Raw genomic sequence first — 15,511 nt, forward strand, 5'->3', positions numbered from 1 at the left:
TTATAATAGCCAATCTAACAGGTGTGAGGTGATATCTCATTGTGGTTTTGATTTGCATTTCCTTAATGATTAGTGATGTTGAGCATCTTTTTATGTACCTGTGGGCCATCTGTATGTCTTCTTTGGAAAAATGTCTATACAGTCCGTCTGTCCATTTTTTTTTTTTTTTTATCCTCACTCGAGGACATTTTTCAATTTTTTGTTCAGGTAGAGTGGGAGGGAGAGAGAGAAACATCAACGTGAAAGGGATACATCGAGTGGCTGCCACCCACACGACCAACCAGGGCCTGGGACAAACTGCAACCGAGGTACATGCCCTTGGAGGGGACCAAACCCGGGTCTTTCCAGACCACAGACTGATGCTCTAACTGCTGAGCCAAACCGGCCAGGGCCGTCTGTCCATTTTTTAATTGAGTTGTTTGTTGTTTTGCCATTGAGTTGTATGAGTTCTTTATATATGTTAGATATTGTCCCCTTATCTGATATGTGATTTGTAAATATTTTTCCCATTCATTAGATTGCCTTTTCATTTTGTTGATAGTTTCCTTTGCTGTGCTTAAGCATTTTAGTTTGATGTACCTGCTCCCCCAACACACACACTTGTTTACTTTTGCTTTTGTTGCCTTTGCTTTTGTTATCAAATCTAAGAACTTATCACTATAAGCTATGTCAAGGATCTCACCACTTACATTTTCTTCTGAGGGTGTTATGGTTTTAGATCTTGCATTTAAGTTTTTAATCCATTTTGAGTTAAATTTTGTGAATAGTGTGAAATGGGTCCAGTTTCATTCATTTTCATGTAGCTGTCCAGTTTTTCCAACACCATTTTTTGAGGAGACTGTCCTTTCCTTATTGTATATTCTTCACTTGTTTATCTTAAATGAATTGACCATGAATGCATGGGCTTATTTCTAGGCTCTCTATTCTGTTCCATTGATCTAAATTTCTGTTTTTAGGAAATATCTTACTGTTCTGATTACCATAGATTTGTAAGTTAGTTTGAAATCAGGGAGCATGATGCCTCTATGTTCTTCTTAACATTGCTTTGGCTATTCAGGGTCTTTTGTAGTTCTATACAAGTTTTGTATTGTTTGTTCTATTTCTGTGAAAAATGCCATAGGAATTTTGATAGGGATTACAGTAAATCTCTAGATATCACTAGGTACAATGTGCATTTTAACAATATTCTTCTAATACATGGAAACAGAATATGTTTCTATTTATTTATGTCATCTTCAGTTTTTTTCATCAAAGTCTTAGAGTTTTCAATATACGGGTCTTTTACCTCTTTGAATAAATATATTCCCAGGTATTTTTATTTGTTTTCATGCAGTTGTACAAGAGATTGTTTTTCCTTTTGTATTTTTTTATTATAGTTGACATATTATATTAGTTTCAGATGTACAAGATAGTAATTAGACATTTATATACCTTATGAAGTGATCACCCTGATAAGTCTAGTACCCATCTGACACCATACATAGTTCTTAAAATATTATTCACTATATCCCCTATGCTGTACTTTATATTCTATGAGTATTTTTATAACTGGCAATTTGTATTACTTAATCCCTTTGACCTTATTTGCCTCTCCCCTTAACTCTCCTCCCATCTGGTAGCCATCAGTTTATTTTCTGTATCAAGGAGTTTGTTTGTTTTATTTGTTCCTTTATTTTTTTGAAATCACACAGTATTTGTCATTCTCAGTCTGACTTATATCACTTAGCTTAATACCCTCTAGGTTCACTGTGTTTTCCTGAGTGGCAAGTTTTATTATTATTATTATTGTTAATCCTCACCTGAGGATATTTTTTTATCATCAGAAAGAGTGCAAAGGAGGGAGGAAGGGGGGAGGAGAGAGAGAGAGAGAGACATCGATGTGAGAGAGACACATTGACTGGTTACCTCCCGCACGACCTGACCAGGGCCTGGGATAAACTGCAACTGAGGTATGTGCCCTTGACTGGAATCAAACCTGCAACTCATTGGTCTGTGGGCCAATGCTTTAACTGCTGAGCCAAACCAGCCAGGGCACATGTTTTCATTACTTTTTACGGCTACATAATATTCCATTGTATATGTGTACCACTTTATCCATTCGTCTATAAATGGACACGTAGGTTGCTTCCATATTTAGGCTATTGTAAATAATGCTGCCATGAATACAGGTGTACATATATATTTTAAAACTAGTGTTATGGATTTCTTTGGATAAGTATCCAGTAGTGGAATTGCTGGGTCATATGGTAGTTCTATTTTCAATTTTTTCAGGAACCTCCATATTGTTTTCCATAGAGGCTGTACCAATTTACAATCCCAGCAACAGTTCATGAAGGTTCCTTTTTCTCCAAATCCTCGTCAACACTTGTTTGTTGATTTATTGATAATTGCCACTCTAACAGGGGTAGAGTGATATCTCATTGTGGTCTTGATTTGCATTTCTCCTAAAATTAGTGATGTTGAAAATTTTTTCATGTGTCTGTTGGCCATCTGTATGTCCTCTTTTAAGAAATGTCCATTTATGTCCTCTGCCCGTTTATTGAGATAGTTTGTTTTTTTGAAGATGAGCTTTAAGAGTTCTATATATATATATATATTTGGATATTATTCCCTTTCAGATATATCATTTGCAAATATCTTCTCCCACTTAGTAGGTTTATGTTTTGTTGATAGCTTCCTTTGTGGTGCAAAAGCTTTTTAATTTGATGTAGCCCCATTTGTTTATTTTTCCTTGTTTCCCTTGCCTGAGGAGCTACATCAGAAAAATATGTTTTTTGTTGTTTTTTTTTTTTTATCCTCACCCGAGGATATTTTTCCATTTTTTTGTACAGATAGAGTGGAAGGGAGAGAGAGCAAGGGAGAGAGAGAGAGAAACATCGACGTGAAGGGACACATCGAGTGGCTGCCACCCGCACGACCAACCAGGGCCGGGGACAAACTGCAACCGAAAAATATGTTTTTTTAATATACACACTTTGAATATAGTGTGTCACTGTCTTTGGTCTGTAAAATTTCTCCTGAAAAATCTGCTTAAGGTTTTATGGGTTTCCTCTTGTACATAAGCTATTTTTCTCTTGGTGCTCTTAAGCATTTCTCCTTGTCTTTAATGTTTGTCATTTTTAATTATAATGTGTTTTGGTGTAGATCTCTTTGGGTTCCTTTTATTTGGAACCCTCTGGGTTTACTGATGGGGATGTTTTTTCCTTCCTAGGTTAGGGAAGTTTTCAGCCTTTATTTCTTCAAATAACTTTTTTGCCCCTTTCTCATTTCTAGAACCCCTACAATGCAAATGTTGGTCTTGTTAATATAGTTCCATAAGTCCCTTAAGTTATTTTAACTTTTTTTGTTGTTCTTTTTCTTCTTGCTGCCCTTTTTTCCAGATTGTTGATCCCCTATTTTGGCTTCATACAGGCTTTTGTTAATCCTCTCTAGTGTGTATTTTAGTTAAGTTATTGTGTTCTTCAGCTCTGTGACTTTTGTTTGGTACATTCTTGTATTTTCTATCTCTTTGTTGAAGTTCTTACGGTGTTCATTCTTCTGCTGAGTTCAGTGAGAATCTTTATGAGCATTACATTGAACTCTTTTTAAAGTAAATTACTTATCTCTGTTTCTTTTCTTTTATTTCCATTGCCATTTATCCCCTTTATACCCTCTTCCTCCTCCACCTGCTCCCCTTGCTCCCTGCAATTGCCACACTGTTGTCCATATCCATGAGTTCTTTTCATTGTTTTTAATTTTTTGCTCAATCCCTCTACCCCCAACACCATCTACCACACCAGAGCTGTCTGCCTGTTCTCTATGAATCTGTCTCTTTTTAGCTTGTTAGTTTCATTTGTTCATTAAATTCCACATATGATTGAAATCATATGGTACTTGTCTTTCTCTGAGTGGCTTATTTCACTTCACGTTATGTTCTCCATGTCCATTCATGCTGTCATAAAGGGTAAAAATGTATTCCTTTTTATGGCCAAGTAGTATTCCATTGTGTAAATGTACCATAGCTTTTTTTATCTACTCATCTACTGATGGGCATTTCAGCTGTTTCCAGATATTGGCTATGTAAATACCGCTGCTATGAACACAAGAGTGCATATATTCTTTCTGATAAGTGTTTTGGAATTCTTAGGATAAATTCCCAGAAGTGGAATAAGCCAGTTCCATTTTTAATTTTTTGAGGTAACTCCATACTGCTTTCCACAGTAGCTACACCAATATGCATTCCCACTATCAATACACAAGGGTTCCCTTTTCTTCACATCCTCACCAGCACTTGCTGCTTGTTGATGTATCGATGATAGACATTCTGACATCATCATTGTGGTTTTCATTTGCATTTCTCTGATGATTAGTGACCTTGAACATTTTTTATATGTCTATAGAATATCGGTATGTCCTCTTTGGAGAAGTGTCTGTTGAAGTCCTTTGCCCATTTTTATTTGGATTATTTGTTTATTGTTGTTGTTGAGCTTTATAAGTTCTTTATAAATTTTGGATATTAACTTCTTATCAGAGGTATTGGTGAATATGTCCTCCCATTAAGTGGGTTGTCTTTTCATTATGTTGATGGTTTCCTTTGCTGTGCAAAACCTTTTTAGTTTGATGTACTCTCATTTGTTTATTGTTTTCTCTTGTTTCCCTTGCCCAAGGAGATATATCATAAAAAAAAATATTGCTATAAGAAATGTCTGATATTTTACTACTTGTGGTTTCTTCTAGGATTTTTATGGTTTTGCGTCTTACATTTAAATCTTTTTATCCATTTTTAGTTTATTCTTTTGTATGGTGTAAGTTTGTGGTCTGGTCTCATTTTTTTGCATGTACTGTCCAATTTTCCCAAGACCATTTATTGACTAGACTATCTTTAGCCCATTGTATGTTTTTGCCTCCTTTGTCAAATATTAATTGACTATAAAGGCATGGGTTTATTCCTGGGCTCTCAATTCTGTTCCATTAATCTTTATGTCTGTTTTTATGCCTGAACCATGCACTATTGATTACTATGGCCTTGTAGTGTACTTTGATACCAAATAGCATGATTCCTCCAACTTTGTTCTTCTTTCTCAAGATTGCTGTTGCTATTCAATGTCTTTTGTGGTTCCATATAAATGTTTGGAATATTTGTTCTGGTTCTGTGAAATATGCCATAGGTATCTTGATAGCAAATGCATTGAACTGTAGATTGCTTTTGGTAGTATGGACATTTTAATGATGTTAATTCTTCCTATCCATGAACGCATTATATACTTCCACTTATTTGTATCTTCTTCAATTTTTTTCTTCAGTGTATTATAATTTTCCAAATACAAGTCTTTTATATCTTTCATTAAATTTATTCCTAAGTATTTAAGTATTTTATTATTTTTGAAGCAATTGTAAATGGGATATTTTTTTAGTTTCTCTTCCCGATAGTTTATTATTGATGTATAAAAATGCAACTAATTTCTGGATATTTATTTTCTATACTTCTACTTTACTGAATTCATTTATCAGTTCTAATAGTTGTTTTTTTTTTTTTTGATAGAATTTTTAGGATTATATACAGCACCATGTCATCTGCAAATAATGACATCTTAATTCTTCCTTTACCATTTGGATGCCTTTTATTTCTTCTTCTTGTCTGATTGCTGTGCCTAGAACTTCTTCCAGTACTTTGTTGAATAAAAGTGATGAAAGCAGACATCTCTGTCTCATTCCTGATCTTAAATGGAACACTTGTAATTTTTGCACATTGAGTTTGATGTTGGTTGTGGGTTTGTCATATATGGCCTTTATTATGTTGAGGTATGTTCCCCCTATTCCCATTTTGCTGAGAATTTTTTATCATAAATGGGTACTGAATTTTATCAAATTTGTTTTCTGTATCTACTGATATGATTTTGTGATTTTTATTCTTTAATTTGTTTACGTGGTGCATTACATTTATTGTTTTGTAGATATTGCACCAACTTGCATACCCGAAATAAATCCCACTTGATCATGGTGTGTGCTCTTCTTAATATATTGCTGGATGCGTTTTGCTAATATTTTGTTGAGGATTTTAGCATCTATGTTTGTCAGGGATATTGGCTTGTAATTTTCTTTCATTGTTGTGTTTTTATCTGGTTTTGGAATTAGGATAATGCTGTCCTTATGAAATAAGCTTGGGAGTCTTCCCTTCTCTTGAATTTTTTTGGAATACTTTGAGAAGGATAGATATTAATTCTGCAAAGCCATCTGGTCCAGGGCTTTTGTTTGTTGGGGGATATTTTATTACTGTTTCAATTTCACTATTTGTAATCTGTCTATTCAGATTCTCTGATTCTTCCTGATTTAGTTTTGGAAGATTGTATGTTTCTAGGAATTTATCCATTTCATCCAGATTGCCCAATTTGTTGGCATATAGTTGTTCATAATATTTTCTTACAATCCTTTGTATTTCTTTGGTGTCAGTTGTTACTTCTACTCTTTCATTTCTGATTTTATTTATTTGAGTCCTCTCTCTTTTTCTTGATGATTCTAGTTAAAGGTTTGTGAACCTTGTTTATCTTTTCAAAGAACCAGCTCTTGGTTTCTTGATCTTTGTATTGTTTTTCTTTTTCTTTTCTTTTTTTTTTTTTGAGACTCAATTTTATTTATTTCTGCTCTCATCTACATTATTTCCTTCCTTCTACACACCTTCCTTCTGAAGTGGGTCTCTTGAAGACAGCATATACGTGGGTCTTTTTTTCTTATTCATACAGCTACCTTATGTCTTTTGATTGGAGCATTTAAGCCATTTACATTTAAAGTGATTATTGATATGTATGCATTTATTGCATTTTATTTTTTAACTATGTTTCCTCTCTTTTGTGTTTTTTTCTTCTTCCTCCTCTTCCTTCATTTCTTCTTCTTCCTCCTCCTCTTCCTCTCTTCCTCCTTTTCTTTCTCCTCCTCCTTTTCCTTCTTCTGGCAAGTCTTTCATCATTTCTTCTAATACTGTTTTAGTGGTAACAAACTCCTTTAGTGTGTTCTTGTCTGGGAAACTCTTTATTTCTCCTTCAATTTTAAATAATAGCTTTGCTAGGTAAAGTAACCACATTATAGCTTTTTACCAAGGATTTATCTCATTCTTTTGTTTAGAACATATTCCTTTGTTTCTTCATTTTGTTTGACTCTCTGTTGGTTTATCTGTATTAGATCAGACAATCACCTCTTCCAGTTTTGAAGTACTGGCCTCATGTAAAAGATGAAACTTTTCAATTAACTATGCCCAGGTCTTGGTTGTTTCTCAGTATTTTTGATTGCCCAAGAAGTCTATTTTACTTTTAATATCTACTAGTATTTGAGGGTATGACACAACATCAGTATCCAAAGGGAAGGATCCCAACAGCTATATTCAGGCTGATTAGAAGCCAAACCCTCAGCCAGCTGCTTTTAAAGTATGCAAATATAGCCCTGGCCAGTTTGGCTCAGCTGTTAGAGCGTCAGCCTGCAATCCCGAGAGACCCAGGTTCGGTTCCCTCTAAGGGTATGTACCTCGGTTGTAGTTTGTCCCTGGGCCTGGTTGGGTCATGCGGGTGGCAGCCACTTGATGTGTCCCTTTCACGTCACTCTCTCTCTTCCTCTATCTCCCTCCCACTCTATCTGAACAAAAAAATGGAAAAATGTCCTCGGGTGAGGATTAAAAAAAATGCAAATATATGCAGTCCTGTGGGACCACAATATAATCTCTGCTGGCTGGCCACCAGAGCCAAGTGATCTGGAGGTGCTCCTTGGGTGCCAGTCACAAAACTTGGGGTTTCAGGCAAGTGCATAAGCTCCTTTCTGGGAGATACTGGCAAGCTGTGTGAAGCAGGAGAGTGAAAAGATGGCACCCCCTTGCCTACATTATCTGAGAACCCATAGTAAGATCCTACATGTGTGCCAGGCCTAAAGACTGTTCCTGAGGATGAAGCTTCAGGACAAGCAAAGAAACTTCTTTTATAGAAAGACTGATGGTCTGTTTCAGTCTGCTGTCTGTGCAGTGCTTTGGGGGCAGTAGTCTGCTGAGAATTGTATCATATTATTACAGTCCTGTGGGATCAAGAACACAGGTCCCCATGACCACTAGAACCAGGCAAACAAGGGGTGTCCCTTAGGTGGCAACCACTAAAACCAGGCCACCAGCTGTAAAAACTGGGCAGCATCTATGTATACAAACTTACCTCTGATAGATGCTAGTGCTCTGGAGCATGGCAGAGGGCAAGTGCGGAGATAGAACTTATCCATCAGAGGTCTCTGAACAGTTTACAGCCAGCCCTTACATGTTTGTTTAATTAGAATCTTTTCCCTCAGGCTGCAGCTGTGATGATAAGCCAATAGGCCTCTTTCACAGAAAGACTGAATTTTTAGGTCTGTTACTTCTTGCTATACCCTGAAGCTGGTAGCTGTTTAAGAACTCTCTCTCTCTCTCTTGGTTACAGTCCTGTGGGACCCGAGGGTGTCGCTAGTCACTAGTGCCAGATGGTGTAGAAATGTGCCCTGGCAGCAGTAGCATCAAGTATCAGTGAGCCAGAAAAGGACATAAGTTACTTTATGGAAGATAACAGTGAGCTAGAGTGAGAGAGTGTGAGGATAATAGCAGCCCCCGAAATATGAGAGACTAAAATAGACAGGGGCAGAGAGAGATAGACACATACAGAAAGAATGAGACAGAGAGAGCAGACAAACGGAGAGAGACTGAGAGGGAGACAGAGATCAAGACACAGTGAAAGTCAGAGAGAGAGAGCATACCTGAGAGAGACAGAGATACAGAGAAAGAGAGACCTTGAGACAGAGACAAAAAGAGGGAAGTAGAGACAAAAAGACAAAGATAGAGAGGGACCCAGAGAAACAGACACAGAGAGACAGGGAAAGACAGACAGGTAGAAAGACAAAGATAGACACAGAAAAACAGAAAGAGAATGGGACACAGAGAGGCAGAGATATGGAACAAGACAAGGAGAGGGAGGGGGGAGAAAGGAGAGCGAGATAGATGGAGACAGAGAAACAGACATGGAGATTCAGACGAAGGTAGAGACAGAGATCACAGAGAGATCTACACAGACAGCACAGACATACAGAGAAAGACAGTCATAGATAGAGGGAGAGCATGAGAGGTAGACAGAGACATAGAGAGCAGACAGAGAAACAGTGAGAGACAGATCAAGAAAGAGACAAGAGAGTGACGAAGGCAGAGAAAGACACAAAGAAATACATAGAGACAGACACTCATAGACAGAGGGTATGAGGGAGAGATACAGAAAGACCGACAAAGACAGAGAGGGACATGGACGAAGATACAGATTGAGGGGAAGAGCAGAGGCAGAGATCACAGAGATACAGAAATCACAGAGTGAATAACAGAGAAATAGGATGGTGACAGAGAGGGAGACAGAGACAGAGGGGGAACAGAAGACTAGAGACAGACATGGAGAGACAGATATAGAGACAGATATAAAGACAGAAACAGATAGACATAGATAAACAGGCACAAACAGGAAGACAGGGAGAGAGAGTGATACAGAAACTGATGTAGAGAAAAACACAGAGAGAGCACAGAAACAGAGAGTAAGAGCACAAGACAGAGAGATAGACACAGAGATATGGAGAGATAGACATGGTGAGACAGAGACAGGGAGTGAGACCTACGGAGAGCAGGGCAAAAAGAGAGACAGAAAGCACAGAATGAGAGAGAGAGGGAGAGGATGAGGTAGACAGACACCAACAGAAAGACAGATACAGACATTGAGAGAAGGACAGAGGGAGACAGACAAAGAGTATGAGAGATAGTGATAGAGATAGGGAGACAGTGATTACAGAGATAGATGGAGAGTGATGATGGAAAGGGAGATATACAGACAGTGAGGACATAGACAAGATTAGACACAAAGGGAGAATAGAGAGACAGTGACAGAGAAAGAATGAAATAGAGACATAGAGCTAGACACCAACACAGAGAGGGAGAGGGAGAAGGTTGAGGGGGAGAAGGAGAAGGGGCAAGGGGGAGGAGGGAGAGAAATAGGAGGACATGGGTAGGAGGGAGGGAGGCTATGAAGGAGCAGGGAGGAAAGGGGTGAAGGAGAGTGGGAGAGAGAGACAGACTTGGAGGGGGAGAGGGAGGAAAGGTGGGATAGAGGAAGGGAAAGGGAAGAGAGAGAATGGGAAAGGGGGAGGGGAGGGGAACTAGAATGGGGGAGGAGGAGAGAGAATAAGAGAGGACTGAAGGGGAAGGAGGGGTTGGAGAAGAAGGGAGGTGGGAGGATGGAGAGGGAAAGAGGGGATGAAGGAGAAGGGAGGGGGAGGAGGAATGAGGAGAAGTGGGGATGGGAGGGCGAGAGTGTAAGCAGGGAGAGGAAGGATGGGTAAGTTGGAGCAGAGGAGTGAGGAAGTTGGTAGAAAGAGAGACAGCGAGACAGGTGACAAAGAAAGATTAACAGAGAGAAAGAAGGCCGACAAAGAAAACAGAGATAGACACAAAGAGATACATAGTGAGACATGCAGAGCTATAGAGAGTGAGACATTGAGCAAAAGAGATACACACACAGAGACATGGAGACAGAATCATATATAGTTAGAGACACAGAGACAGATTGAGAAATGGAGACAATAGGATGGAGAGAGACAGTGATGGTGACAGAGAAGGAAAAGGAGAGTAACAGAGACCAAGAGTGACAGAGTGAGACAGGTGGAGAGTGTCAACTAATGGTTGTTGGTGCCAACAGGAATCCCCAATTGGGGTACAATGAAGAAGAAAACTTTTATTCAGTGTAAAACAGCTCCACTGTGATACAGCAGGACTATGAAAACAGCAGGGCTGTGAGGCAGCCCTGAGGCCAGGGGGCCCTGGGCCTGGCCTCTCTTAGGCTAGGCAGATCTGCTCTGCTACTCACTGGTTGGCTTTGCCCTGTGTGGGTCTGCTCCTCTCTTCTCCAGCAAGATATGTTTGAATTTCAGCTCCAGCTGGGGACACAGTCTTAGTGGAAAGGGAACATGCATTTTCAGAGGCAAGGGGAGCTGTCTCATATAGACAGAAATCCCCACCCCTGGTCCCTGATTGGTCCATCCTCAATGAAGTCTCTAAATTCTTACAATTTGGTTGGTCCAAAAGGCACTGTCCTGATTGGTCAGAATGAAGTTACTCTGATTGTTCAGTGGGTGAAGAAGCTTATGGGGATATAGCTGCACAGAACCAAATGGATAAGAAAAGTCTCAGTCCTATTGGTTGAAATAGGACTCCAGGAACTCCTTCATGAAGGCTGGCTCAGCAAACAGAACAGGCAGGCAGTTCAGTGCAGGCTCTTCTCCCTGAAGTGAAGTATGCATGAGAGGCCCTTGTGTAGAAATGGCTGCTAGGCTGTTTTTTTGGTTTGTTTTGTTTGTTTTGTTTTAATTTGAGCCCCATTAGCCATGAGAAGCCCATTTTAGTAGGTATATTCTTTCTCAGAGTCCACAAGAGAGAAAGCTTGATGGAGAGAATGAAGAAGTGAGGTGAAAACACACAGTGGGAATGGGGGGTGGGGATCATGTGAGAGTAAGAAAAGATTTGGAGTTGGGGAGACATGGAGAAGTGACTCATGCAAATGGAGGCACAGAAACTGAGACAGAGATGAGAGACCAAGATGGACAGAGATACAAAGAGACACAGACATGGAGATAGACACAGAGAGAAGGAGAAATAGAGAGACACACAAGACAGAGACTATAGGAGACAGACAGATTAAGAGAAACAGACACCGAGACTGAGAAATGGAGATGGGGAGACAGAGACAGAGAGATGAAGAGATTGAGAGATAGGGAGAGATGGATATGGAGGTGGAGAGAGGGGGCAAACAGAGAGAAAGCAGACAGAAAGAGACACAGATAGAGTCTGAGAGACTGAGATGGAGACAATGACTGACAAACAAAAAGAGAGAGAGATATGGTACCCATTGGCTTTAGCAAGGCAGAGGGATAACGCAATGATGGCACCCACTAGCTGGAGTGTAAACATGACAGCCATTTGGAAAAAAACAAAACAAACAGAGAAAATAAAGAAAGGAGGTGGTGTTTGTTTGCTGGGTTTAGTAAGACAGAGGGAAAGCACAAAATGGCACTTACCAGCCTTTGTTGCTGGAGAGTACTGGTCAGGCCCCTGCCCCTCAATCTGAAGCTTTAAAATAATCAAATGAGCCTCTTTCACAAAGTCTGGGTGCTTTTCAAATGGTTGTTTCTACACTGTCCCTTGGAGTCAGTGAGTCTACATGCAAGGGGCCATTTCTCAGTTTGCAACAGCCCTACAGGTTTCATGGCCTCAAGCTCCATTGATTTTCAAAGCTGGATGTTTAGAGGGCTCATCTCTCAGATGCAACTTTTAAAAGTTGGGGTTCATGATGTGGGGTACAAACCCTTCAATCCTTGGGGAAAAGCTCTCAGTTTTGAGTTACTTCCAAACTGTGGGCCATCATGCTGGGGTGGAGTTTATAGTGAGAATGTGGCTCAACCTTTCATACCCACCTGGATGTGGTTTCCTTCTTGGTTACCCAATATGCAGAGTCACTCTGCTAGTTTTTAGTATTTGTTTTTCAGAGGAAATTGTTCCATATGTAGTTTCCGATTCAGTGTGTCTGTGGGATAAGGTGAATTCAGGAACTTCCTATGTTACCATTTTGAACCAGAACCTCCTATGGTATGTTTTGAGTCTGCAGTGTTCTCTAGAAGATTCTCCAGGAAGAACCCACTCCAACACTCATCTCTTCCCCTGGTGGTTTCTCTCTTTGTATTATATGTCAATTAAGACACAAGGCTGACATGATGAATGTGCATGGTAGCAGATGGTGGCATCATGGGGCAGGGGGGTTCATCCTAGCCTCATAAACACTATAACATCAAATATTCCAATTCCTCTTTGGTCACCCTTACCCACAGACTCCAGATACCACAACATTGCTTGGCCCTTTTCTCACTCCAGACCTGCTTGCTTCTCAAGTCTTCTGTTTCCTGGAACTCCCCCAACCCTGCTAGGATATCTCACTCTCTCCACCCCCACCAAAAAACTGGATACTTCTCTTCTTAAAGATGCAGAGCAGTTTAGCTCTCCATTCTCCCCTGACTTCATGGTCTACATTCACAAGTTCAAAGACTCATTAAAACACCTCTAGAAAGCATCTACACCTGACCTCCCCTTTTACCACTGCATGGAACTTTGCAGAGACACTGTAATGTCTCTGTTATTTCTAGTCACTAGAAGTGGAGTAGTAATTTAGTTTCCCATTGTGATAAAATACAAATTATTCCCATCTTCTCTGTAACTCCTCTTAAAAGGCAGAAGAAAGTGTAGTCAGTTTGGATTTGAATGCCTTTTTTTATTTGATCCATATGTGTGAGAAAAATATTTTATTTTAAATCCATATGGCACTATGTATTCTGCTTCACACACAATCTCATGATATCTAAACTAAAAAAACCAAAAGCTGGAAAAAAGACAGAGCAGGCTAATTTTTTCACTGGGCTCAGCTTAGCCATTGTTTGCTTTCTTTGGCTTTTCATCTAAATATGTTTTTATTGAATAACAATTATATTTTTACAGTTCAGATTCTAGTGAAGTAAAGTACAAAAAAATCAGACTTTTGAAGCCACTTCAAATTCTTTTTGGAATTTTTTGAGGTATAAATTATAATTAAACAAATCAGTATACTTAAGGGTGTAGACCCAAGTTCAATTCCCTCTAACTGTACTATCTTGTGCTGGCTACTAAACGGACCAGAATTACAAAGTTTAGAAACTTATTTCAATCAGCTTCACCTAGTCCAGGCTTTTTCAACCTTTGCTGTTGCCATGTGGTGCTGGATAATCCATTTTGGGTGGTGGTGGTGGTGTTCTGTGCATTGGAGGATGTTAAGCAGCATCCCTGGTCTCTACCACACTGTGACAACCAAATATGTGCCCAGACATAGCCAAATGTCCCCTGTGGGACAAAATCAACCCCGTTGATAATAACCACTGACCTAGATATAGTGTGCATGTGGTTGTGCAAACCTAGTCTGCAAAGTTGGATTGTCTCCAATTTAATGCAAAATATTCATTAGTATTGTTTTACATGACTTGTCGACTTGTAGCAACTATTGGTGTATAGCACCATTGCAGGCCTAATTATTTCCTGACCATTATAATCTGAAGCAGAGTTATTCAACCTTTTATATGCATGCCAATCATCTGGGGAAATCTTGCTAATAATGCAGATTCTATTTAATTCAGTAGGTTTGAAGTGGAGTGTGGAAGTCTCCATTTCCAACAGGATCCCATGTGATGCTTCTGGTCCAAGGGACCACACTTTGAGTAACAAGAGTCTAAAGGTTAACTTAGTCCTTTGTTGTTTTAAGCTTTTCTCTGCACACTGTGTCACTATAGGGCCCTGGTTTGTCCATCAGAACCCTTGGGAGGCAGGTTTGACACATTCTTCTCTTTTTCTGCCCTAGGTTGTTGCTGCGAATCCCACTCTATTCCTTCAGCATGGTGCTAGTAGATAAGCATGGCATGGACAAGGAGCGCTATGTCTCCCTAGTGACACCTGTGGCTCTCTTCAACCTGATTGACACTTTTCCCCTGAGAAAAGAGGAGATGGTCCTGCAAGCTGAAATGGGCCAGACCTGTAACACCTGATGTGATAGTTCTTATCTCTGCAGTCCCTCTTCTCTTTCTATATAGTGCTATGCACACGGAAAGGCCTTAAAAATATCCTTGATGTACAGATTTTTATTTGTAATTTTTAAAGTCTATTTTATTATGACCTTTCTTTGCACTTAAAATTTAGCACAATGCTTTTTGTACTTTGAAGTTTTCCAAAAAATGATATGACTATATTTACTATTTCTAACTTTCTTTACTCCATGATGGCTGGTTAATTTTGTAGAGAAATTAGAAACCATATCATACACATGCTTTTAATATGTTATTCAGTGTGACAGGTAACTTTTCTTCAATTTTTTTAATATAAAACTTTTACTAATAAAATATTTTGGAGCAAATTTATTAAAACTCATTTTGTTTTCAAAGCACCAGCCATACTTAGTATCGTCAATGGTTTTAGGACTTATTCTTCGTGGTGTTTTAAAAATGGATAAAATGCCCTGGCTGATTTGGCTCAGCGGTTGGAACATCAGCCTGCGGAACAGAGAGTCCCGGGTTCGGTTCCCGCTAGGGGCACGTACCAAAATAAATAAATAAGTAAAGAAGTAAGTAAATAAATAAATAAATAAAATAGATAAAATGACAGAAGACAGCAGCACCAGATACATCAGCAACCTCTCTAGCAGAGGAGGTGGAAAGTGAAATGGGGTGAGTGAAAGTCTGTCATGCCACTTTGGCTATAGCTGGATGGCCCCATTGCTCTTCAACAACTCCCCAGATTTCTGAAGAAAGACCTCCCTGACTGGAGGGATGAAAAGAAGGCAGACAAAGAGAGCTAAATAAATGCCTTTCATGCTGTCTGCCCCAGGATTCTAGCAAGAGATCCACCCATGGACTCTGGGAACCCCCTTCCCACTCAAAGATCCCC

At 39.4% G+C, this 15,511-nt stretch overlaps 1 protein-coding gene across 4 annotated transcripts in view; it reads left to right on the forward strand.

Annotated features, from left to right (window-relative positions):
- SRPX (sushi repeat containing protein X-linked) overlaps window positions 1–14,981 on the forward strand; it is a 117,260-nt gene extending 102,279 nt beyond the window's left edge. For all 4 annotated transcript variants that reach the window (XM_036271014.1, XM_036271017.1, XM_036271016.1 and 1 more), the window contains one exon: window positions 14,433–14,981. In XM_036271014.1, coding sequence (XP_036126907.1) covers window positions 14,433–14,616 — 184 coding nt within the window. In that variant the 3' untranslated portion in view covers window positions 14,617–14,981. The remainder of the gene's footprint in view (window positions 1–14,432) is intronic.
- The last annotated feature ends 530 nt before the right edge of the window (window positions 14,982–15,511 follow it).

The sequence above is a fragment of the Molossus molossus genome, unplaced genomic scaffold (genome assembly GCF_014108415.1).
Source record: "Molossus molossus isolate mMolMol1 unplaced genomic scaffold, mMolMol1.p scaffold_m16_p_2, whole genome shotgun sequence".
Taxonomy (NCBI): Eukaryota; Metazoa; Chordata; class Mammalia; order Chiroptera; family Molossidae; genus Molossus; species Molossus molossus.